This window comes from Microtus pennsylvanicus, chromosome 1 (genome assembly GCF_037038515.1).
Source record: "Microtus pennsylvanicus isolate mMicPen1 chromosome 1, mMicPen1.hap1, whole genome shotgun sequence".
Taxonomy (NCBI): Eukaryota; Metazoa; Chordata; class Mammalia; order Rodentia; family Cricetidae; genus Microtus; species Microtus pennsylvanicus.
The window spans coordinates 126,555,830-126,581,738 of NC_134579.1; the positions used below are offsets into that span (position 1 = coordinate 126,555,830).

The 25,909-nt window shown below is 50.3% G+C and overlaps 1 protein-coding gene across 3 annotated transcripts in view; it reads left to right on the forward strand.

The window, feature by feature from the left end:
- Positions 1–25,909, forward strand: part of Sez6l (seizure related 6 homolog like) — a 163,831-nt gene that overhangs the window by 102,821 nt on the left and 35,101 nt on the right. For all 3 annotated transcript variants that reach the window (XM_075983452.1, XM_075983445.1, XM_075983462.1), the window contains exons 2-9: positions 6,505–7,062; positions 8,686–8,819; positions 9,405–9,597; positions 10,282–10,467; positions 15,411–15,576; positions 18,302–18,468; positions 19,745–19,939; positions 21,193–21,331. In XM_075983452.1, coding sequence (XP_075839567.1) covers positions 6,505–7,062; positions 8,686–8,819; positions 9,405–9,597; positions 10,282–10,467; positions 15,411–15,576; positions 18,302–18,468; positions 19,745–19,939; positions 21,193–21,331 — 1,738 coding nt within the window. The remainder of the gene's footprint in view (positions 1–6,504; positions 7,063–8,685; positions 8,820–9,404; positions 9,598–10,281; positions 10,468–15,410; positions 15,577–18,301; positions 18,469–19,744; positions 19,940–21,192; positions 21,332–25,909) is intronic.

Here is a 25,909-nt window from a genome sequence, read left to right on the forward strand (position 1 = left end):
ATGCAGGGTCACCCCAGCTACCTGAGAAGACAGACTGCTAGTTGCCATGGTTTCATCACTGTGCGCTGTAGCAAATGATCACACTGTCCCCGGTTTTTCTAATTTCCTTTCTGTTGCAGTGATTAACATACCCTGATAAAAACAGAAACTTAGGGGAGAAAGGGATTATTAAGGGTTCCACAGTCCATCGCTGCAGGAAGTCATGGTGGCGATGACATCACAGTCAATGAGAGCACGCTGCCCACTTGCTTGCTTGTTTGTTCTCAAATTGCTGTCCCCTCTATTACACAGGCCAGGTCTTCCTGCCTAGGGAGTGGTGGTGCTGGGTATTCCCACAGCAGTTACAGTAATGAAGACTGCCCTCCCCATCAGGCCCACAGGCTAGCCCAGTGCAGACAATCCCTCCTGGGGACTGTGTCCCGGGGATTCCAACTGTTTCAAATTGGCCATTGAAGTCACAGCTGTAAATACCCACAAGCAATACATGAAGATTGTCCTTTTTTTTATGCACAAGCATGGTTTTGTTTTGTTTTTAATCCTCAGCTTCCCAAGATGCACTCCCACAACCTCAGAACTTGGGAAGAGGGTAAGATTAATAGAAGGTTTAGAAAGATAGGACTCCCAGAAGACAGCTTTGAATGCGTGGTGGGGAAAGATGCCAGTTAACATGGCACCCTGGTTCCTTCAGGAAGACAGAGGCGGGAGACCTGCCTGGGGTTTGAAGCCATGTGGAAGGACAGAGCAGTACATTTGGGGTGGGGAGGGGGCAGAAATGGCAAACAGCTCACTCTGAGTCCCGGTAACTCTAGAGCAGACTCTGGCTTTGCTGTGTGGCCTTAAAAAGCACCTTGTGTCCCCGATCTTTGTTTCTCTAAGGGACAGGAACATAACTTCCTTCCTAATGAGGCCAACAAAGCGGGAAATGGAGTGACAGATAACAGCACACTACACGCACCCATCTTGTCACCAGCAATCCAATAGCCATCAAAGAAAAAGACCTGGCCTGTCACTGCCACTGTGGTCAAGGGGTGAAACCCTGGTTCCTGTTCCTACTCTGGTACCACTTATCCTCCCAATCGTACTTACTGGTGCTCCCCTCAGCACGCCCTCCTCCACACACCCTCTTCCTTTCATCCCTCCTCACCCTTCCCAGCCTCCCTGTGACTAGAAGGACAAGATGTATTTATGAAGGGCTAGCTGAGCCGGCCGCAGCTCCCAACAGCTCATCAGTCACATTGCCTGACTCTGCAGAGTCATCCAGACCAGCTGTCGGCGACTAGCTGCTTCCATTCCCACAGTATAGGAGCTGGCAGCCATGACCTCATCCTGCCGGACTGCACACTCGACCTGTGGAGAGAGACAAGGAGACAAAGCCTCTACACCAGAGGGCACAGCCCATAAAGGAACTCTGCTCAGAGTCCCCACCCCAACTGCAGCCAAACTCTGTACATCCAAGCCCAGTGGGCCTCCTGGGCTGGGTACCCTGGCCTGTCACCTCCACCGAAAAAGTCCCATGACCTCTTTCTCGGTCCACCATCTACAAAGACAGCCACCATCAGCCACGAGATAAGAGCCCTGGTGACTGCTGGACCGCTGATTTTTGGCACATCTCTCATCAGAAGAGCTCGTGATTCACAGAGGGAGCTGAATTGTAGAAAGCTGAATGAGCCGGGTCCCCCAGGGGAGGCAACTGCCTCTGGCAGGCATTGAACCCACATCACTGAAGTCTCGGTGCTGGACTGGGAATCCATGTTTAGCTCTTAGATGAACGTAGTCTACTCTGTCATCACCAACCCCCTCCTCCTCGATTCCCAACCCCAATGTTCTGGAAGGAATGCTGACCAATGGTCAGCTTCATCCAATAGGTGCATTGGTTGCTGCCATCTCCAACTGTTGGGGTTCATGGTGATCACACCTGTGTACCAGCACCATGAAAGTAAACCAGACATTCCAGTTGCCACTCAAACCAATTTAGATGGCAGCACCTGACAGGCCAGAGACTGACTTAGGAAACTGACAAGGACCTCTGTCCATGCAGGGATCTCTCGAGTTCTCTCCTGGGGTCGCTCATGCTGCTCTGGCTTCCTGCAGAGGGACACGCTATGATTTTCACGAGGAGCTGGCACCTGCTAAGTGCTAGCGGGACACAAATCTTCTCCTAAAAGCCCTGCACATTGGCTTGCTAAGGGATGGCAGCTCCAATGAGCAGCAGAGAGTAGCCCCACTAAACAGACGAGCAGACCGGAGCTCTTCCATGGCTCTTCTGAGCAGCTGCAAGGCCAACCCTTGGTTGAAGAAACTGTGTATGTGCCACGGCTCAGCTTAGCGTTTTCCAACTTAAGATGTGCTGTTCTGGCTAGTTCTAGGCCAACTTGACACAAGCTAGAGTCATCTGAAAGGAAGGAACCTCAATCAAGAAACTGCTTCCCAATCCCACTGAAATCAGGAACAAAACAAGGTTGTCCACTCTCTCCATATCTATTCAATATAGTTTTTGAGGTTCTAGCTAGAGCAATAAGACAACAAAAGGAGATCAAGGGTATACAAATGGGAAAAGAAGTCAAACTCTCACTGTTTGCTGATGATATGATACTTTACATAAACAACCCCAAAAATTCTATCAAGGAACTTCTACAACTCAAATAATTTCAGCAATGTAACAGGATACAAGATTAACTCAAAAATATCAGTAGCCCTCTTTTATACAAATTATAAATGGGGTGAAAAAATCAGAGAAACAGCACCCCTTCCAGTAGCCACAAATAACATAAAATATCATGGAGTAACTCTAACCAAACAAATGGAAGACCCATATGACAAGAACTTTAAATCTTTGAAGAAAGAAACTGAAGAAGACACAAGAAAATGGAAAGATCTCCCATGCCCTTGGATAGGTAGAATTAACATAGTAAAAATGGCAATCTTATCAAAAGCAATGCCCAGCAAAATTCTTCACAGACCTCGAAAGAACAATACTCAACTTCATCTGGAAAAACAAAAAAGCCAGGATAGCCAAAACAATCCTGTACAATAAAGAAACTTCTGGAGGCATCACAATCCCTGACTTCAAACTCTACCACAGAGTTACAGTACTGAAAACAGTCTGGTATTGGCATAAAAAAAAAAGACAGGAGGACCAATGGAGCCAAATCAAAGACCTAGATATCAATCCACATACCTGATGTTTTTTTTACAAAGAAGCAAAAAATATAAAATGGAAAGAAAAGAAAGCATATTCAATAAATGGTGCTGGCATAAATGGATATCAACATGTAGAAGAATGAAAATGGATCCATATCTATCACCAGGCACAAAAATCAAGCCCAAATGGATCAAAGACCTCAACATAAAACCAACCACACTGAACCTCACAGAAGAGAAAGTGGGAAGTACACTTGAATGCATTGGCACAGGAGACCACTTCCCAAATATAACTCCAGTAGCACAGACATGGAGAGAAACAATTAATAAATGGAACCTCCTGAAATGGAGAAGCTTCTGTAAAACAAAGGACACAGTCAACAAAACAAAATGGCAGGCTACAGAATGGGGAAAGATCTTCACCAACCCCACATCAGACAGAGAACTGATCTCCAAAATATACGAAGAACTCAAAAAATTGATCATCAAAAGAACAAATAATCCAATAAAAATGGGGTACAGACCCAAACAGAGAACTCTCAACAGAGGAATCTAAAATGGCTGAAAGACACTTAAGGAAATGGTCAACATCCTTAGCCATCAGAGAAAAATGCAAATCGAAACAACTCTGAGATTCCATCTTTCACCTGTAAGAATGGCCAAGATCAAATGATGACAACTTATGCTGGAGAGGTTGTGGTGTAAAGGGAACACTTCTGCATTGCTGGTGGAAATGCAAGCTGGTACAACCCCTTTGGATGTCAGTGTGGTGATTTCTCAGAAAATTAGGAAACAACCTTCCTCAAGACCCAGTAATACCACTTTTGGATATATATCCAAAGGATGCTCAATCATACCACAAGGACATGTGCTCAACTATGTGCATAGCAGAATTGTTTTTCATAGCCAGAACCTAAAATAAACACAAATGCCCCTCCACCAAAGAATGGATATGGAAAATGTGGAACATTTACACAATTAGGAGTACTACATGGCAGAAAAAAATATCAACATCTTGAAATTTGCAGGAAATGGATGGATCTAGAAAACATCATATTGAGTGAGGTAACTCAGACCTAGAAAAACAAATATCGTATGTACTCACTCATAAGTGGCTTTTAGACATAAAGCAAAGAAAACCAGCCTACAAATCACAACCCCAGAGAACCTAGACAACAAAGAGGACCTTAAGAGAGACATACATGAATCTAATTTACATGGGAAGTAGAAAAAGACAAGATCTTCTGAGTAAATTGGGAGCATATATTTCATGGGAGAGGGCAGGATGGAAGTAGAAAAAAATATATAGCTCAATAAAAACAATTTAAAAATGACACTGTTTGTGTAGAAAAATCCTGGGACTAACAATAAAAAGAAGAAACTTCTTCCATAAGATCCAGCTGTAGGGTATTTTCTTAATCAGTATTGTTGGAGGAGGGCTCAGACCACTGTGGGTGGTGGCACCCCTGGGCTGGTGGTCGTGGGTTCTATAAGAAGGCAGCCTGAGTAAGCCAAGAGGAGCAAGCCAATAAGCAGCACCCTCCGTGGCCTTTGCATCAGCTCCTGCCTGCAGGTTCCCGTCCTGCTTGAGTTCCTGTCCTGACTTCCTTCAGTGACGAACTATGTTGTGGACGCAGAAGACAAATAACCCTCTTCTCCCCTACGTCGCTTTGGTCTTGGTGTTTATCACAGCCATAATGATCCTAAGATGGATGCCATGAACATTCTCAAAGAGAATGGGCTGAGAAGACCCATCCTAAATACAGACAGCTGGAGTGGATGGCTGGGGTCCCGGGCTAAATAGGGAAAGAAGGAAGCAAACTGAGGGCAGCATCTCTCTCTCTCTTTTCCTGCTCCCTTTTTTCAGTGGCTCAGTGGGTTGAGTGTTTACCTAGCATGAGGCTCTGGGTTTGGGCTTTGACGCCACCTAAACCTGGGCATGGTAGCACACCTGGAATCCTAGCACTACAGAAGTGGAGGACGGAGGATCGAGAGACCTGGAATCTTCAGCTCCATAGCGAGCTTCAGGCACACAGCAGCTACAGAAGACATCGTCTCTAGAAGGAAAAGAAGACAGAGAAAGAAACCAAGCAGTTTGACTCTAAAGTATATATTATTTGTTTGTATGCTTGCTTGCTTATTTTTCAAGACAGGGTTTCTCTATGTATCTTTGGTGCCTATTCTGGAACTCTGTAGACCAGGCTGGCCTTGAACTCACACCTGACTCTGCCTCCCAAGTCCTGGGATTAAAGGTGTGCCACCACCACCGGCCTAAAGTTTGTATTCTTAGAGCGGCGTGCTGAAGTCCAAACTTGCCCCACAAACACTCAAACCTGCTGTCTTTTCTCTCTGTGCCATTGTTTGTTCATTATCGATGGTGAGAACATTTTAATCCTCTGTCAACAAAAAGATAAAGCGCTAATTTTTAAACCATTGGAAGGAAAACCAGTGATGCTGCCAAAGCCATACCCCTTCAGTCAGAGCCTTCAATGGAGTTCAGACCTTTCCTGGGCTGGCAGTGTGTGGCACTGTCTTCTCTAGTGGCACTGGGAGCTGCAGGCAGCCTAATACTGCCCTGTGTGGGTCAGCAAAGCGATCAAAGAGCACTCACTCCAGGGCGCGAGGTTGCTAAGCTAGGAAGCTGGGTGGGGCATGAGCCTGCAGCTTGCCATCGGTTTACTGTGACATATTTCCACTGGAACTCGAGGGCCATGCTTTACTTTCAATATAGAAATAAATCACAGACCCAGCACTTGGGAGGCAGAGGCAGGCGGATCTCTGTGAGTTCGAGACCAGCCTGGTCTACAAGAGCTAGTTCCAGGACAGGCTCCAAAACCACAGAGAAACCCTGTCTCGAAAAACCAAAAAAAGAAAAAAGAAATAAATCACAGAATGGCAAGATCCACAGGCCCCGCCAACCCTCCCACCCTTGCCAGCTCTGGCCCTAGACCTCCTCTTCCACGTTCCTCGCTGTAGGGCAAGCTCATTCCCAGCACTAGGCCTCTCTGCCAGTAGTCACATATCCCTCATGAATCTGCCTCCGAAGCAATCAGCAAATACCCGTGTCTGCTGCGATGTCCCGTGAAGTACCCTCACTGCCACCATGAGGCACCTCCATCCCACCACCATGAAGCTGGTGTCCTTGACTTCTGTAGGCCTAACCTTTAGTGGGTCCCAGGGTGATGGACCCCCAACTCTTCTGGAAAGAGAAACAGAGGAAGTGAGGAAAGGAAAGAAGGGAAGGGAGGTCAGTGAACTAATTGTTCCTATCTGGTCTGGGGTGTCACCTTTAGATGCCACCCTCACAGGTGACAGGTGAGGCAGACCCAACCTAATGGCTATGTTTTCTCCCCCTCTTCCCAGACGGTAGTCCAGAGGGAGACACACACCCTTCCACAGCCTACCTCCTGCCCTCTGCCTCGCTGGAGAGCAACATGGAAGAACGGGTGACATCAGTAGTCCCAGGACCCCTGCCATCCCAGAAAGCACTGGAAATGCTGGAGGGGTCATTGCCCCCTGCACTCCCTGATGAGGGCAGTGTCCTGCACACCCCAGCCCTCAGGAAGGGCCTGCCGTCCCTGAAGCAACTCAACTCGGCCCGGAGGCAGCTGAGGCCCCTGGCCACCCCGACAACTCTGCAGAGACTAGGGTCCCCTGCCTCAGCCACCACAAAGCCACGTGTGCCTGGGGACCCTGAACAGCCCACAGCGCCTGCTCCATTGCAGATCGTGCCCTTCACCACACTGGTGACCTCGCTCCCGAACAGCCCAGAGCCTGCACAGGCCCCCGACGACAGCAGCCCGGGGAGCCTGCAGGACAAGGGTGACAATGAGCTGACCGGGTCTGCTTCCGAGGAGAGCCAGGAGACCACCACGTCCACCATTATCACCACTACCATCATCACCACGGAGCAGGCCCCAGGTAGGCCACACTTACCTCCTACCCTTGTTGTGCTTTCCACAGAGGGCGTGGAATCAAGGCCTTGCTCCTGGAGGGAGAGCAAGCTACCACTCCAGCAGTCCTTTTACTTTGTTTTGAGAGGGTGTGTGTGTGTGTGTGTGTGTGTGTGTGTCCATGAGTGTCCTGGGAATAGAACTCTGGGTCCAGCACATGCTAGGCAAGGGCCGCACTACGGAGCCACGCCCTCACCGGAAGTGCCCTGGCTTTTCCAGGCTAGCGGCCCTTCCTGTCTTCTGTTTTCTCTGTAGAGTCAGCCAACCACGGATACAAAGATGTCAGAAAAGTTAGTTGTATCCATTCTATGAGCCCCAGACTTCTTCCTCATCGTATTCCCTAAACCATGGGAGAACTGCTCCCACAGCCTTCTGTCATCATGGGGAGGCGGTGTCGCTATAGATGATTGACATCGTAAGGGAGCAGGATGTTCAGTTTCTACACCTTCCTATAGAAGGGCTGGAGCAGGGAGCAGACTGCTGAGCCTGCTCTCCAGGCCTGCACTTGGTACCTCTCTTTGTCTGCATCCTTCTCCTATAAAGAGAGGCCACAGCTGCCAAGCATGCATTGCAGCCGCTCTCTGTGCAAGCGAGGGTGCCCTGAAACTGCAGAACTGGGCCTCTCCATGGATAGCAAGAAAGGTTTATGGGGAACAAACTGCCAAGGCCATCTCCACCTTCTTGGAGTAGGGAGCAGAGAGAAGAGCAAGAATGTGCAAAATCACCGGATTTTGTATGACAGAGCAGGGGTCTTTGAGCTGATGCAGGCTGTGGAGATTGACACCAGGAGCCAGGTGTACTTGCCCAAAGTAGGTAAGCTTTGGGTCAGATTGTTGGAGGCTCCTGGTAAGGCCACCTTCAGGCCTCTGTTTTTCTCCCAGTCAAGTCCTCTGCTTAGAACATTGTCACCAGCACCATTGTTTAGGGGTCACTGTGCTCGGTACCTCACAACTAAGGCTGTCCGCCGGGTCTGAATGTGTGTTGTGTGAGCAGGCCCGACCGACCCTCCCAGTGCTTTGATCTACCTGCCTTTAAGATGAGAGTGAAAGGAGGCTGGAGAGATGGCTCATTGGTAGTGTTCAGGAGGGCCTGGGTTCGACTCCCAGCACCCAGAGTGCAGCTCACAGCCATCTATAATGGGATCTGATGCACTCTTCTGGCCTGCAGGTGTACATGGAGATATAGAACTATATCCATAAAATATATGTCTTAATAAATTATTTTTAAAATATGGGAGTGGAATGCCATTCTGTCTAAGGCTGAATGGGGCTGCCCTCTGATGACCTATAGCTTCCATCAGGAGAGGACAGAGGTCAGCAGGCATCAATGAAAACAAGACAGCAATCCCTACTCTAGTTTGTGGAACTCTTGGCTCTCTTGCACCTCCGCGGACACCCTTCTCAGCTTCTCTTCTCCTCCCTGTTGCCCAGCAGCAGAGTCATTCCTGGTTTTGTCTCTGTGTTGACTCCAGGGGCACATGGGGTCTGGTGGACATACAGTTAAGCCCATAGGTCGACGTCCACTCCACAGCCCATCTGTGGGCTCCTGGCCGCAGCCCCGTGCCTGACCGCAGCATTTGTTCCTTCCACAGCTCTCTGCAGCGTGAGCTTCTCTGAGCCCGAGGGATACATCGACTCAAATGATTTCCCACCTCAGCCCCTCGGCAGCTTCCTGGAGTGCACATACAATGTGACGGTCTACACGGGCTACGGCGTGGAACTGCAGGTAGCCCAGTCTTGATGGCCTTGCTGTCCCATCTTTTCTCAGATCAGTGTTATTTTGGTTGGTTTTAGAGAGTGGGACCTCCCACAAGTGCATGTCGCACTGAAGCCCGAGAACACGGAAATGACATGTTGGCAAAGCATGGGATGCGTTACCCAGAAATGAAGTCCCTAACACCCTGCGTGTTAAACACAAGCAGGCACCACATACACAAGCAGGACCTGTGTACATGGGTACACAGGTCCGCCATTCACCCCTTACAACATAGAGCACAGAAGTAAACAGCAACAAGTGCCTGGGGAATGTAGGGTGCCCTGGAGTGCAGACACAGTGAAGAGGGAGGAAGCTGAGAGAGACCCAGAAAGAGAACACCGTCGCTTGCCAGCTCACCAGTTCACACAGACAGGAGGGACCTAGAAAGAGAGTGCCCTCCCTTGCGAGCTCACCAGTTCATACAGACTGGAGGGTGTGTGCTGAGTCCAAGCCGCCACTCAGTAACCAGTGCAGTTGCCTGCACAGGGGCCTCTGGGTGCCCTCTCCAGCCGCACCCCTGCTGCCCCAGCTCTCTATCTACCCTGTGTGTTCCAGGTGAAGAGTGTGAACCTATCAGAGGGGGAACTGCTTTCCATCCGTGGGGTGGACGGCCCCACCCTGACAGTCCTAGCCAACCAGACTCTCCTGGTGGAGGGCCAGGTGATCCGTAGCCCCACCAACGCCATCTCTGTCTACTTCCGGACCTTCCAGGATGATGGGCTTGGGACCTTCCAGCTGCACTACCAGGGTAGGGTCCTCTGAGGCCAGTCGGGTGGAGACACTGGCCTCACTTTCCCTTAACACCTAACCACACTCTTGGGCTTTTGTGCCAGGGACCCCAGTTGCATTTTGATTAAATTAAAAGAATCCTCCTCCCTGCCTGGGAGCAATGGTTTTTATTTATTTATTTATTTATTTTGGTTTTTCGAGACAGGGTTTCTTGGTAGCTTTTGTGCCCGTCCCGGAACTAGCTCTTGCAGACCAGGCTGGCCTCGAACTCCCAGAGATCAGCCTGCTTCTGCCTCCCGAGTGCTGGGATTAAAGGCGTGCGCCACCACCGCCTGGTGAGCAATGGTTTTTAAAGCCAAGAACAAAACATAGATAATTTTGGAACTGGAGAGAGGGCTCAGGTAAAGAGCTTGCCATGCATATGTGAGAACTGGGCCTCCATGCTCAGAACCCACATAAAAGGCAAGGCAGGGCACACCTGTAACTCCAGTGGATTCTGGGATTTGCTGGCCTACTGACTTAGCCAAATCAGCAAGTTCCAAGCCTCCTTGAAAACTGATGTGGAGAAAACATGAAGCTGGCAACTCCAGCACCCAGCCTCCCCAGGGTCCCCTCTGTCCTCTGCACCAGGCTGCAGCCTGAATGTGGGTTGCCGGCTTCCCTGTCTGCAGCTCATGCACCTGCGTTTCTCCTTCCTTCCCAGCTTTCATGCTGAGCTGCAGCTTCCCCCGCCGGCCCGAGGCCGGAGATGTCACGGTGATGGATCTGCACTCTGGTGGGGTGGCCCACTTCCACTGCCACCTGGGCTACGAACTGCAGGGAGCCAAGACTCTGACCTGTATCAATGCCTCCAAACCCCACTGGAGCAGCCGGGAGCCTGTCTGCTCAGGTACCACCAGTGTCCACAAGCCAGGAGGTGGGAGGCTACTAGTACTGTGACTGCGTGGCGTGGTGACCTCCAACCACAAAATTATTTCATTGTTCCTTCATAACTAGTTTGCTACCATCATGAATAATAATGCAAGTATCTGATTTGCAGGATATCCAATATGCGAACCCCAAAGTGGTCAAGACCCACAGGTTGAGAACCACTGCTCTAGGTCCTCTGGAGTAACCTTGGTCAAGGTTCTTATTTTCCAAACTGTGTTGTAACAAAACGCATGGCACTGGCTCCTGCAGGCATTGATCACGTTGTAGCGGTCTGTCCACCGCCGCTCTGTCCAGCAGGAGCCTTGCTGGCCAGCAATCACGCTGCAGTTGTCTTCTTTGTGTGTTCTAGACGCTAAGCCTTCGTCAGACCTACCACACCCTGCCCACACCCTGTCCGCGCCCTACCACGCCCTGCCCATGCCCTGCAGTCACCTGTGTTCCTGTTGTGAGGTAGCACACGTGGCTGTGTGTCTGTCTGCTTCCACCAGTCAGGGTTTTCAAGACCCTTAGCATGGATAAGCATGCCGTTCCTTTATGTTCTGCCTTGTTTACCTGTCCATCATGAGACGTTAGAATTAGTTCTACCTTTTATCTAAGTAACTGCTTTGCTATGAACATGGAAATAAGTTTTTGTTTCTCTTCAATATGATCCTGCGGCGTTAACCCCGACAGGCCCACACTTCCCACAGCAGCTGCGCCATTTCACCTCCGCTCCCCACCCGCGGTGGTACAGTGGTTCTGTCCTGCCAACACTTATCAATTCACTGTTTTCTGTGCTCTATAACCAGCACAGTGGGTCTATAGGCATCTCACCACGTTCTTGTTTCCTGATAAGTACCTCACCTCTTTTCAAAAGCTTTTATATGTTTGGCAGCTGTCAGTGTGCCGCCATCTCCAAAGAAAGACTCTTCAAACCTTTTGCCATCAAGAGGCTACTGGGTTGTTGTTTGTTCTGCAAACACTCTTTACATATGCTGAATCCAGACCTCTATGAGATACGATGTGTAGGCCTCTCTGCCTGTTCTGTGGCTTTCTTTTGACCTCTTCATGTGGCTGTGGCACTACCTTTTCTCGAGGACAAGGTCTCACTTAGCCCTTGTTTCTTCTGTTGTTTGGACTTTGCAGGTGGCTGGTGCTGTTTGGTTTTGTTTTTTGAACTCAGTCAATGTGAACCAAAAGTTGATGCCAGCCACCAACTAAGGTGGCCTGATGCCCCCTGGTGGAGAGAAGTGGGTGGTGCGGGCCTGCAGGTGACAGCCAAGATCCTTGGCCACGAGGATCTATCAGTCGTCCTACCAACACCCACAAGTATCCACTGGTAACTGGGCTCTGCACCCACTGTTGGAGCTGTGAGCTCCCTTGGAGTCTGCAGCTTGGTGCAGGACGTGTGTCTTAATTATTGTTCTATGGCTGTGAAGAAACAAACACCAAGACTGAGACAACCCTTCGCTAAGAAAAAAAAATTTAATTGGGGCTTGCTTACAGTTTCAGAGGGTTAGTCCATGATCAGTTGGTGGAAAACATTCAGGCACGGTGCTGAGCAGTAACCAAGAGCTTTATATCGCAGTCCACGGGAGACTGTCTCAGGAGGCAGAGAGAGACTGGGCCTGCCATGGACTTTTGAAACTGCAAAGTCCACCCCGCCTCCCGTGACAAAATTCCTTCAACAGGGCCACACTTCCCAGTCCTCCCCAAGCAGTTCTACTACCTGGTGACTAAATATTCAAATATATGAGCCTATGGGGACCATTCTCAAACCCCCACAATATGTGACAAACATCTGAGCTAACATGGCGGGGGAGTAGTAAGTGCCAGAAAGGGTATCATAGGTGTAGTGTCACATCGCAGGTGGGGACAGGAGAAACCCTGTCACCCTAGAGAAAGGGCTCGGGGATAAGAAGTAATGGTAAGCCAGAGACCGGGGAAGGAGTCCCCAAGGGGCCAGGCTGTGGAGGCAGAGGGTGGGGATTGTCCTGACCAGTGAGCTAGCCTGTGCAAAGTCCCAGAGGCGAAAGGACTCAGCAGATTTGAGGAAGTCAGAACATATCAGCATCACTCGGGAAGCAGAAGCAGGAGGATCTCTGTGAGTTTGAGGCCAGCCTGGTCTGCACAGTGAGTTCCAGGAGTCATAGAGAGAGACCCTGTCTAAAAGATTATAAAGAAGAAGAAGAGGGGGGAGGAGGAAAAGAATGAGGAGAAGGAGAAGAAAGGGGAAGGAGAAGGAGGAGGAGGAGGAGGAGGAGGAGGAGGAGGAGGAGGAGGAGGAGGAGGAGGAGAAGGAGGAGGAGGAGGAAACTACACTGACGTGTCGGAAGACATGAGGGAGGACAGGCAGGATGGGGTGAGATCATGTCGCCACCCCCAGCCACCGTGGGCAAACCTCAGGTTCAGGTTGGCTGTGGCCAATTCCATCACAGATATGTAGCACAATGATTTGAGTCTCTGACTGACAGACCGGAGGACAGTGTCCCTGGAATGGAACAGAAAGGGAATCCTGCTCTCAGAGGTGGGGTGGTTTCCTGGTGCTGGCTTCACCTGCCACACAGCTGAGTCCAGGGCAGGGAGAGCTGTCAACCTTTTTTCCCACTGTCAACCCAGTCCCATCATTCTGTCAGTCACAGACATGCTGTATCTACTGGGAGTCACAGATTGAGCTGCGGAGCTAAGAGAACCAAAGCAACGAGCGGTCTTTCTTCACCCACCACGTGGAAAGTGCCCACTCCACCCTCAACCCCCAACACTGGCTTCTTTCCGAATCATCGGATTCCACTATGAACGAGACATGGCTTGAAATAGCCCCGGCCTACATCCCAGTGGCTCTGCTTGTCAGTCGTATGTCCTTGAGCGAGTGGCTTAATGCCTCTCAGCTCCTTTGACCCATTTGTGAGGGGCACAGTTGTTACTTGCTCAGTAAATGTTTCATGAAGCCAAGCCTGCAGTCCTGGCATTGGGGAGACTGAGGCAGGAGATTCACAGTTCAATCCTCTCGCAAACTTTTAAGAAGTAACTAAATAGAAACTAATATCACTGAGCTCACACTATAAGCCATATCATCGGGACCCCACTGTCATCACAGCCGAGAGCCCAAGCCGCTGTAAAAGGTGCTTTGCAGAGAAATTCTAAGCCAGCCCTTGGAAGGCAGAGGTGGGTGGGTCTCCGAGAAGGACAGCCTGGTCTCAGAGAGGTGTAAGGAACACGGAGGCTGGCAATGAGTGACTGAGCACACTGAGTGCTCACCTAGCTGAACACAGCCTGGGCTTCCATCCCCAGCACACATGAAATCTCAGCACTTGGGATGCAGAGGCAGGAGGAGCAGGAGTTAAGGTCATCTTCACCTACAAAGTGAATTTGAGACCAGTCTGGACTACATGAGACCTTGTCTCTAAAAGAAAAAAAATTGAAAAATCCAAGAAAGAAGCTGAGGACAGGTGACACTTGAGTAGGGACTTCCAGGTCTTGGGAAAGAGCCAGGAGCCGTGTTTGTCCTCAAAGGAAGAGGCAGCTCCACAACATGACTGGTTTGATCTGGTTCCGGATGGAGACCCCAATTATGCTTGTGTGTTCTGCTTCTCTGGCCCTGGAGGAGGAACGGGGGCCTTTTGCTTAGACAAGAAAGATTCCTACATGTCCTCAACCCTCCTCGAGGACAGGGATCACCCTGGACGAAGAGGCTTTGGACCAACTGTCCCAAACATCGCCCACACTGCGACCCCCTGAGAGTGAGTCCCAGCACGTCCTCTCCTCTGTGCTCTGACAGCTGTGCAGCTCCTGTAGGTCACAAATCTCTTTGTAGTGTCACTTCGCCATATTATTCTAACATAAAAGTGTTATATGGCTCTGGTTAAAAGAAAATTCCAGAAACACAAATGCACAGAAGACAGAAACAAATCACTTTTATATTCGGTGGTCTCAAGCTACCTTTGTAGCTCAGTCACAGGAACAGACCAGCCGGTCTATTTGCTGCTTCTTCAAGCTCCGGGATTCGTAAGCAGTGTCTGAGAATGCGGTGTTTGATGGCTCTGTGGAAGCCCAGTGTGTGCTTGGAGATTCATCCCGGTTCTAGTTTTGGTTTTGAGGATGAAGGCAGAGCTGGGCAGCCTCATTCACAAGTCAGATCAAATCCAAAGCTCCCTGCAGAATAAACTTGCAGGGCTCATTTCTAGGTCAGGGCGTTCCGACATAGTTTTAAAACGAGTTTTTGCTGAATTGCCCTTCGGGAAATGATGGCAGCACACCTGGTGAGTTGCCCACTGTGCATAAGTAAAACCATGACCCCTGCCAATTCTGCTCTGACTTTATTGATATTTTTCAGCCTGCCAATGGGTGGGTAAAAGCAGAACTCAGCTGGAGTTTCTTCGACTCTTCCGCTTCTGCGGTATCTGTGCACTAAGTCCTAGGTACAAGTCTAAAGAATGAGTTCAATCCCCAAAACCCACACGGTGGAAGGAAAGAGTCAACTCCTGTGGGTTGTCCTCTGACCTTCTCGGGGGCAATGTAGCACACACAGAGATGGATGGTTGACTGAGTGAATGAGTGAGTGAGTGAGTGAGTGAGTGAGTGAGTGAGTGAGTGAGTGAGTGACTGAGTGACTGAGTGACTGAGTGAGTGAGTGACTGAGTGGGTGAGCGAGCAAGTGACTGAGTGAGTGAGTGAGTGAATGAATTAATGAATGAGTGAATGAATTTGAATTTCCTAAAGAACATCTATGCTCAGTCTGAACATTCAGGTCCTCCCTGTCGCGGCATCCAGATGTTGATGACTCCATGCATGGGGTCAAGTCAGCAGTCTCCCTCCTGTGTTCCCAGCTCCACCCTAGCTAAAGGGCTTGGGTGCAGTGCCAGGAGACCAAACCCACCACCTCACTTTCTGCTCTTCCCTCACCACCTCACTTTCTGCATCCAGCCCCGTGTGGAGGAGCCGTGCACAACGCCACCATCGGCCGAGTCCTCTCCCCCAGTTACCCTGGAAACGCCAACAGCAGCCAGCGCTGCGTGTGGACCATTGAGGCTCCAGCGGGTCAGAAGCTGCACCTGCATCTGGAAAGGCTTCTGCTTCAGGAGAAGGACAGGTGAGCTGTCCACACCACCGCCCCTCCCCACCTTAGAGAGGGCATGCTGTGGTGTGGACTGGACCCCAGAAAGACAGCCCTGGGGGAGGATGGTAGAGAGCTTATGACTCCTGCTTCCAACCAGGAATCTGAGATACTGGGGGAGAGAAGAAACTTGCCTGAGCCACCTAGGAAGCTAGGGGAGGATAGTGGGAATCAAGCATGCACACACACACACACAGCCTAGGGCTTCCTTTTAGGCATCTCTTTTCTTAGTGGATTAAGGAGTTGCACCTCCTCTGTACAAAGACAAGATCTCCATGGAGGACAGGCACAGCACAGACAGCATTGGCCCCTGAGAAGACACAAAACAGGAATGGAGAAACTGGAAGCCAGCAGCAACTCTGCCAAGCGTGTGTGTGCAGACCATATATAAATATAAGGAATCCAGATTCAATACCAGCATTCTAGGGCCTTATTCTAGAACATTCTAGAAAACAAGAGCCTGTCTTAGGTTGTGTTCTGAAAGCAGGTGAGGGATGGGAATGTGTGGGCGGGGAGTTTACCTGTGTCTCAGTTAGGATTTCTATTGCTGTGAAGAGGCACCATGACCACAGCAACTCTTATAAAGGAAAACATTTAATTGGGGTGGCTCACTTACACTTCAGAGGTTCAGTTCATTATCATCATAGTGAGACATGGCGGTGTGCGGGCAGACACAGTGCTGGAGAAGCAGCCAAGAGTCCTACATCTTGCAGGCCACAGGAAGGGATCTCAGTGTCACACTGAGGGAAGCTTGAACAAAGGAGCCCTCAGAGCCCGCCTCCACAGTAACACACTTCCTCCAACAAGGCCACGCCCACTCCAGCAAAGTCACACCTCCTAATATTGCCACTCCCTATGAGTTTGTGGGAGCCAATTTCAGTCAAACCACCATACCCTGGTGAGCAGTAGGTGGAAACTGCAAGAAGGAAATGCAGTATGTGGGATCAGCAGACAGATCCTGGGACAGCAGGGATTCCAGCCCACAGGAAGTCACAGTGGCCATATCGGAAGAATGAGGGAGTGGTGAATTTATCCAAAGCATCTGTCAGTCACTGTGTTCATGGTCACACTCTGGGCAGCCTTGCGATGTAGCTGGGTGGGCTACAGACCTTGGGGCTTGTGTGAAAAGGAACCAGCAGAGTCTTCAGGGACAACCCGGGTTGCAAGAGTGAGGAGGGGTAGGACCTTGGCAGCTGTGCTGCATCCAGGGCACCAAAAAGTACCAACCAGTGTGATGTGTGAAAGGGGTCCTCTCCCCCAGCTTTTCAGCAGAGGAAATGAGGTGCTCCAGTGTCGTCACTGGGGTGTTTTGGTGTCAAATTGCAGTCTTTTCCAGGAAGACTGGCCCATAGCTAGGCATGCACACCTTGCTAATGGACATCTTTCAAAGCAGTCATCTTGTCTACCTCTCCTGTGTAACGCTGGAGGTAAACAGAACTGGCGTTTATTACAGCCAAGAATGAGAAAGCCAGGTTACATTGGCATTCGGTGACTGTGGTTATTAACTGCTCTTGCAGAGGATCTACCTGGGTTCACTAACTTCACACAGTGCACAGACACACAAGCAGGCACAAACACACATACCCACACACTAATCCTTAAAAAGAAAAAAACCTTTAAATCCCAGCAGCCATATCTCTGTACGTTCCAGACTAGCTAGGGCTGCATAGTGAGATGCTGTCTCAAAACAAAAAGACTGCATTCAGAGACCCTGTCAGAGAAGAAATGAAGAGGGGGCGGAGGAGAAAAGGAAAAGAATGAGAAAGCCATGGTGTCATACATCTGTAATCCCGGAACTCAAGAGGCTGTCAATTCGGGGCCAGCGTGAGCTAGAGGGAGGTTCTATCAAAAACAACCAAGCGCTGTTAATGTAGCTCGGGGTAAGAGCCGTTGACTGCGTGTGCAAGGCCTGTGTTCTCTCTCCAGCGCTGGAGCCAGGGTGGGGGAGGGGGAGATACAGCAAGAGACCGAGACAGAAAGAGACCAAACAAGCCTTTCCAAAAGCTGTGCAGACTGTGACAAATGACCCAGAGACACCCCACTCTGTTGGTGTCCATGACACCTACAGAGAAGCTGAGTTGGCCTTAGGCATGCTAGCACTCCAGTGTTGGTAGTGGTTGAAGTTAGTGGGGTGGACTTTTTTATGCACCCTGTGCCAATTGTTGAAGAAAAATGGCTTAAACATCTCAGAGCCCTGACAAGATTCTACCCAGAAACAAGGAGGGCATGGACTTTTCAGAGAGTCACACTAAAAGAACTCAAAAGCACGGGAGCTCCTGGGTGACAGAACTGGGGGTGTCTGTATTGGGGATATGGGAAGGACAGAGACAGAGGTCAAGGAAGGAATCCATGCACCCCATTAGGGCTGAAGAAGAGGCTCTCAGAGGAAGAGGGAAAGACACTGGGAAGAGAAGCCAGTCTGTCTCAAGGCGTCCTCAAGAGTGGCAGCTTCTTCTATGGCCAGGACAGAGCTATGGGAGGAGCGGAGGAGAAGTGTTTTCATAGGAGTTCCCCAAGTGACACCAGGCCCTGTAATATCCGGGCAGCCTGCATTTCTGTGAGGGACAGGGAAGACTGAAAAGTCGGGATCTGAGTTTAGACAGGGGCCCAGATCTGCACTCCCATGTCCCCCTCCCCTCTGGCCACAGGGTCACTGACCCAAGAAGACAAATCAGCACCCCTCTGTCCTTTCTCTGGCCAGGATGATTGTCTACAGTGGACAGACAAACACATCGGCCCTCCTGTACGACTCGCTGCGAACGGAAAGTGTGCCCTTTGAGGGCCTGCTGAGTGAGGGCAGCAGCATCCGCATTGAGTTCACGGCTGGCCAAGTCCAGACAGCCTCTGCCTTCAACATCCGCTTTGAGGGTGAGGAGCCCCTGAATCTCGGCCTGGGATGGGGGACAGTCATCTCTTGTGCTGGTGACTGGTATAGCCCTTCCCCCACTCCCTCCTTCCCTCCCTCCCTCTCTTCCTTCCTCCTTCCCTCCCTCCCTCTCTCCTTTCCTTCCTTCCTTCCTTCCTCCTTCCCTCCCTCCCTCTCTCCTTTCCTTCCTTCCTTCCTCCTTCCCTCCCTCCCTCTCTCCTTTCCTTCCTTCCTTCCTTCTTCCCTCCCTCTCTCCTTTCTTTTCTTTCTTTCTCCTTCCCTCCCTTCATCCTTCCCTTCCTTCCTTCTTTCTTTCTTTTGAGTTGGGGTTATGTAGGAATCTCATGTAGCTCAGGCTAGCCTCAAACTCAATGAACTTCTAATCCTCCTGCCTCTACCTTCCAAGTGCCAGGATTACAAACATGAATCACCAAGCCTAGTTCACATGACACTGAAGAGCAATCCGAAGGCCTCCTTCATACTAGGCCAGTATTCTGCCAATGTAGCCACAGTTACATCCCTTTTTGCTTCAGTTTGGGCTTTTTGAGGCAGAATGTCTCTAATAATCCAGGCTGACCTTGAATTCACAATCCCCCTGCCTCGACTTTCCTGGTGAGGGGATCACAGGTGTGTGCCATCACACCGGACTTGTGTGTGTGCTCCCCATGTGACTCTCACCACACAGAGATAGGGAACTACGGTCTCCTCTCATATGAGAAAGCCAAGGAGGAAGAGAGCCAGCCTGAGCCTCTCTTAGGACATGACGGAGTGATGTCCCTGTGGGGTCTAGCCTCCTTCTAAGAACAATCTGGGTCTCTCCTGCTTAGACCATGGTGTTCTGTGTTCCCTAGGGGCTGCAATACAGACTTCTTAGAGTGGCGGGGGGGGGGGGGCGGTTAGTGAGGGCCAGACGATGTATATCCAATGGCAGGACTCACAGCGCTGGGGCACAGACATAAAAACTGCATATCTCTGGGGCAGGAGGCAGGTCTTAGCTATATCGCACATGAGAAAAATGAGGCCCCAAAAGTCCAGATGCCTGGCCCTGGTCAGAGGCACCCTTCTGTTCTGACAGGGTCTCACTCAGCAGCCCAGGCTATCCTGGAAATTGCTGTGTAGCCCAGGCTGTCCTTGAGCACACAATAACCTATACCTGTCTTGGTCTCTCTAGAGCTAGGATTACAGCTCTGGGGTACCTTGTCTTTGAGCTATTTTTAAACAGTATAGGATGTTCTTTATCTCATCTGGCCACTGCCCTCCTCTGTGTCCCCACCCCAGCCTTTGAGAAAGGTCACTGCTATGAACCCTACATCCAAAACGGGAACTTCACCACGTCAGACCCAACCTATAACATTGGCACCATCGTGGAGTTCACCTGCGACCCCGGCCACTCTCTGGAGCAGGGCCCAGCCGTCATTGAATGTGTCAATGTGCGTGACCCATACTGGAACGACACGGAACCTCTATGCAGAGGTGAGTCACCGCCTCCCACAGCACCAGAACACCAGGGCCTCCCCCTTCCTGAAAAGAACAAGGTTCCAGCCTACAAGATCTGGCTGAATTACACACTGGTTTTAGGATGATCCTCTGGATCTGGTTGCTGCTGGTACTTGCAGGGAGTCACAAAACGGTCCATTTTAGGAGCTTCTCCTTCCTGCAGACCCAAGACCCGCAGTGCACAGCCACTATGGCAGGAGAGCCCTGTATGACTGTCAGATCCTATGCCCTCCCCCACCTCATATGCTGCTACAGTGACAGCTGAGTCAACAGCACACAGCAGCCCTGGGGCCCTGAATGCCCATCACTGTAGACCACAACCAGGCACCTGCTGAGAGCTGCGTGTCCCTCATGACAATACCCTCTCTACAGCCACACACAGAAGACACAAGCCCCATTTATGACGATGAATCTGATACAGAGCATCCTAGGGTCACTGGAAGAGCCGGAGTGGGCTTCGCCTCCCTGTGCTCAGAGACTAGACAATCCTGGCTGTGACAACTCTCACCCACACTGGCTTCCCACTTACTGGATTCAAAGCCACTGAGCTCTGGCATACGGTGGAATAAAGGGTGCCCTCGCTCCTGGCAACCAGCTGGCAGTTGGCATGAAGACACAGCCTTACTCTGGTGAGGGACTGGTCCCTGAATTAAACATGCTACATTAACAGAGCAGAATTTACTGAGGTTTCAGCCTTTGCCTTACTGAGGACCTCATCTCTGCTTCCGGTACAGGCCGGATCTTTAGAACCTTGAATCTGGTTGCCATCTGGGCAATCACTGGGGCCAGGGGAGGCGCTGCAAGTGGGTGTGGTGAGCTCAGTCACATTCCATCATAATAAGCCAGTGGCCAGCAAGGGCATTTCTGGCCACACAAGGAGGGAAGCTGATGCAGTAAGTCGATACACACCTCATTTAAAGCTAGCAGAAGAGTGTGAGCTGTCCTCAGTGGAGAAGACACTGCCAACCTCTCCCCTCACAGCTTCCGATGAGACCAGAGACTCGGTCTCCACACACACAAGCACACTCATATAAATGCACACACACATAGGTGCACCATGCACATACACACACATGCTGCCCCCAACTCCACCCCACATGCGCATATAGTCACGTTGCGCAGTGACCCACAGCTGCTGGCTTCATCCTCCATCTCCCAACCACTATGGTCACTTGGCTTCCTCACAATGGTGTCTTTCTTGTGTCTGTCCGTCTGTCTGTCTGTTGCAGCCATGTGCGGTGGGGAGCTCTCTGCCGTGGCTGGAGTGGTGCTGTCTCCAAACTGGCCAGAGCCCTATGCAGAAGGCGAAGACTGTGTGTGGAAGATTCACGTGGGGGAGGAGAAGCGGATCTTCTTGGACATTCAGTTGTGAGTGTCTGAGGTGCCCTTCACCACGGCCCACTACGGCAGACAGATGGGGAGGAGCTGGTTTCTGCTTGATTGGTTCAGCCAGGGTTAACTAAGCACCTACTACGTGCCAGGGAGCGGCAGAGCCCTGGGGTTGTCACAGGAACGCAACCAGCAGCATATGAAGAGAGTGGTCCCTCTTCTCATGGACTCGTTCTGCTAAGGAGACTGATGCTCGGGAGGGTGTACACAGATAAGCACAGGCGTGGCTTCAGTTCACAGCATAAGGGAGGGTCGTGGCCACTGGGGATTCGACCTAAAGGAGGGGAAGAAGGCTTCCGCGCAAAGCTCAGGCTAAAGATGAGTGGAGAAGAGGTGCAAAGGTCCCTTTCTTATTTCTATTACTTTCATGTATCCATTGTGAGTGAATGTTAGAGAGTGCATGTCACAGTGGGGGAAGGGGCGGTCAGAGGACAGCTTGTGGGGGTCGATTCTACCTTCTAACAGCAGGACCCTGGGACAGTATCAGGTGACTTTACACACTGAGCCATCTTGTCAGCCACAATTTTTGAAAAGCCAAATGGCCAATGTGGGCAAGAATAAAGGAAGTTGCGCCATGTACCCCAGCCCACTATAGTCCTTCCCTGTCTGCCGTCTGAGCTAGATGTCCCTGTCAGCCAACATCTGGTCTTATTTTGCCAGACCTTGGACTACATATAGTGACAAATGGCTGGAAGTGTTTAGTGAATGGGGACAGCTGCCCTAGGCCGCTTCCCACTCTCCATGGGCAATGTGTCCATCCAGCACACGGCCGCCAGGTCCCCAGGAGAGCAACACTGAACCCAGAGTGAAGCTGCTAGCTCTGGGGGCTTGTATCTGAGGTCATGGCCCTGCCAGAGGCGAAAGAGAAGTAGCCTCTGTTGGCCTCTCAGCCACCTCCTCCCACTGTCCTCTGTGAGATGGGGACAGGGACAGATGGTGGTGTCTGGAGTAAAAGTCTTTCTGGCAGACCCAGGTGGCTGGGAAGAGGCCAGAAGCAGGAGTCCATGGGTCTCTGGCTCTGTGAGCAGCAGGCGGGTCTCACGTAACCTAGTAGCTATCTTTGTAGTGTGTATTCATCAGGTGAGAGATGGGTTTTGTCACGGTGTCTATGATACCATGTGACTATATCTGTCCCCGCACTCTGCTTTGCCCCCATCCACTCCTTCAACTTCCCCTCAAAAAGTCCCCCTTATCTTTAAAAAAGTCTACATTTTGCATAAAAGAGGAAATGTTGCATTTGTCCAAGTCTGGCTATTTTGCTTAACATGATGGTCTCCAATTCCATCTATTTTCGTGCAAATGACAAAATTTCATTTCTTTATGTCTGAACACAACTCATAAGAATGCCACATTTTCTTTATCCACACATCTGTCCCCAGATATCAAAGCTAACCACATCATTCAGCCATTATGAGTAGCAATAGGCCCAGATGCGTGAGCTCTCTGTCCAAGGCTGGCTTAGGTCATTTGTGGTCTACCCAGAGACCTGCCTGGAATTCTCCTTCCGGTTTCTGGAGACCCGTGGTTGTTCTGGGGCCACTCCCACTTGCAATGAGTAAGTGTTCCCTTCCCCCATCCGCCTCAGCACGTATTGTCTTCTGACTAGGTTGAGACGGCCTTCTCGTCATTTTCTTTGTGACTAAGGACCCTGAGCGTTCTCATCTCTACCGCCCTGTGTCTGTTTTGTTCGTACGCTCACTGGTTGATAAGGTTATTGGGGGCTGTTTATTTCCCACAGTCTTTACAGACACTAGCTATCAATCCTCTGAGGTGACATTGGCAAAGATCTTCCCCTCTGACTGCCATCTCTTAGTTCTGCTTCTCTAGCTTTCAAATTCTGTACAGTTCAGTCTCTTGATTCTTGGACCTTTTCCCTGAGTTGCTGGGTACCCTCAGAAAGTCCTTTACTGTGCCAGTAACTTGGGATGTTTTCTTCCGTTTCCTCTAACAGTTACAATTTCTGGTCTTAAAGTGAAATTTTGACCCACGCTGAATCGATTGGGGGGGGAGGGGCATAGATCCCATTTCTGTTACAAGTTTCCCAGTGCTGTTTGTTGAAGATTCTATTTTTCCAGTGTGTCAGATTTGGACACTTTTGTCAAAGACCATGTGGCTGTCACTGTGTGGGTTCATTTCTGGATCTTCTATCTATTCCTCAGGTGTGCACATGTGTGTGCATGTGGGGTGCATGCATGAGATGACCACGGGTCTGTATATGAGCACCAGGGATGTAATGTTATGGTGTGATTGTGAGAGGTCCCCCACTGATTCATGTGTTTGACTACCTGCTCCCCAACTGCTATTTTGGAAGGTTGTGGAGCCTTTAGGAAGAGGAACCTCCCGGGAGGAAGTTAGTCACTGAGTGAGTTTGGAGATTTTTATGGTCAGCCCCATTTCCTGTCCACACTGTGCTTCCTGAGTGCAAACTCTATGTGACCACATGATGCATGCTTCTGCTGCCATGCTTCCTAGTCGTGATGGACTGTGTCCCTTCTTAACCTATGAGACAGAAGGGCACCCTGGCTTCAGCATCTTCCTGTCAGGATGTGAACACAGCAACAAAAAGCTGCAAAAGGCCAGAGGCAGACCTGGGACCTCGAAGGGTCCACTGCTACGGGTGTTTGACAAACAGGAAGTGGTCAAGACCCAACTCTGGACCTCGCTGGAGAACAGAATTAAGAAACAGGGCTGTTCTGTCTCTGTTTCGTGTTTTGTTATTTTCACAGCCTGGCACTATTACCAGCTGCCTTCTGAGTACCTTAAAACTGTATGTGCATGGACTCGCCTCTCTGCAATCAGCAGACTGACGGATGAATCATGTGTATGCATGTATATAATTTACATTTAAATAAGTGCATACGCTTTGGCGGTTTCCATATGTTTGCCTGCCTTGCAAGTGTCCCTTGGACCACCTTTCAAGGGTACGATATCTACATAAGGGTCCAACACTTGTCTGGAAGGGATAAAGGAAAACAGGATGGCTGGATCATCATTTCTTCCTGTGCACACTGGGGAAGGCAAACTCCAGCTGTACAGTGACAAACCTCATCAAAGGCAGTTTCCCTACTCCCAGGCTCCACAACTGGCTGGGGTAAGAAGCCCAAACACTGCCCTCTGCTGGCAATGGGGAGAATTCTATTCCACCGAGCAGCCCTGACAGATGGAAAGTTTCAGTGTCCAGACCTCACCTCACTCTGGACCACATGACTCACCACGACCTTCTCCGAGTTGTTTGCATCCTTGTTGAAGAGGCAACGCAGCCACAAGATCCAGAGTTCAAAGGCCCAAACAGACTTCTGTCAGGATCACCCAACCCCGCCCTGCCATATCAAGACAGATGCTCCACACCCTCCCTCCCAAAGGCATTGCCATATTACTCTCTTTCTTAGCTTCTAGAGTGTTTCTAAAACCTCCAGAACCACAACACAGGCGGTTCTTTTACCAAAATAAAGGCCCCTAGACCAACATGTTTCACATTGGTTTTGTTAGACACTTAATACATGAAACAAAGATAATTGCTACCAAGGAATATCTAATATACGAGGTAAAGTAATGCAGGGTTTCCCACAGAGAACAGACTTCTTAAGAAGGAAGGCTGGACATCTGATCAGACTGTGCCGTGTTTGAGACGATGTGAGAATTCGCAGTGCCACCATTGAGAGCCGTGAGACTTAACCCCATGATGTCACTTGTAAATGTTTGATCCCATTTTCTAATATAGAACGGAGCCAGACTCACTTCTTGGAGACAAGGACCTGGGACTTTCTCAGAGAATGTTGTGACCTGCTAGTTACAAGCCCAGGCTCAGCACAGACAGGCTTTCTCTGCACCTTAGATCTGATCTCCTGTGACCTGGGCATATGGAACTTGTAATTGAGCCTCAGTTTCTCTGTCTGCAAAGTAGAAACAATCAACTAAAGCATGAGGTAGTTTGAACGCTTGTCCTGTCACAAGAAGCCTTGTTACTCTGAGGCTGTTGTTTGCAGCCATCTGGTGGGGCTGCTGTGGTGAATGTCCTGAGGAGGACTGGGAGGACATGAGGAGAGCCCCTGGGGGGATGGAACTGTGAGTGTACCTGGGAAGCGTCAGACCGGACAAGCCTTGATGCTGTGGTTCACCACAGATGCGGGGTGCTGAAGTGCCAGTCAGATAACGTTCAGGTCCAGGAAAAATGGAGACGCAGCAACAGGAACCCCAGAGAAATATTGGAGCAATCATGCTTCCCATAGGCTTCCAGGAACCAGGGATGGGGCCCATTCCAGTGCTGTAACAGGAACGATCTACTCAGATTTGGGGTCCTGCCCTAGTTTGGGTTTCTATTGCTATGGTGAAGCACTGTGACCAAAAGCAAGTTGGGGAAGAGAGGATTTATTTGGCTTATGCCTCTACATCCACAGCCTCTCACAGAAGGAAGTCATGACAGGAACTCAAGCAAGGCAGGAACCTGAAGGCAGGAGCTGATGCAGAGACTGTGGAGGGGAGCTGCACACTGGTTTCGGTTCTTTGCTGCTCTGTTCTGACTTCTGAAAGCACCCAGATGAGTGTGGACACAGCACA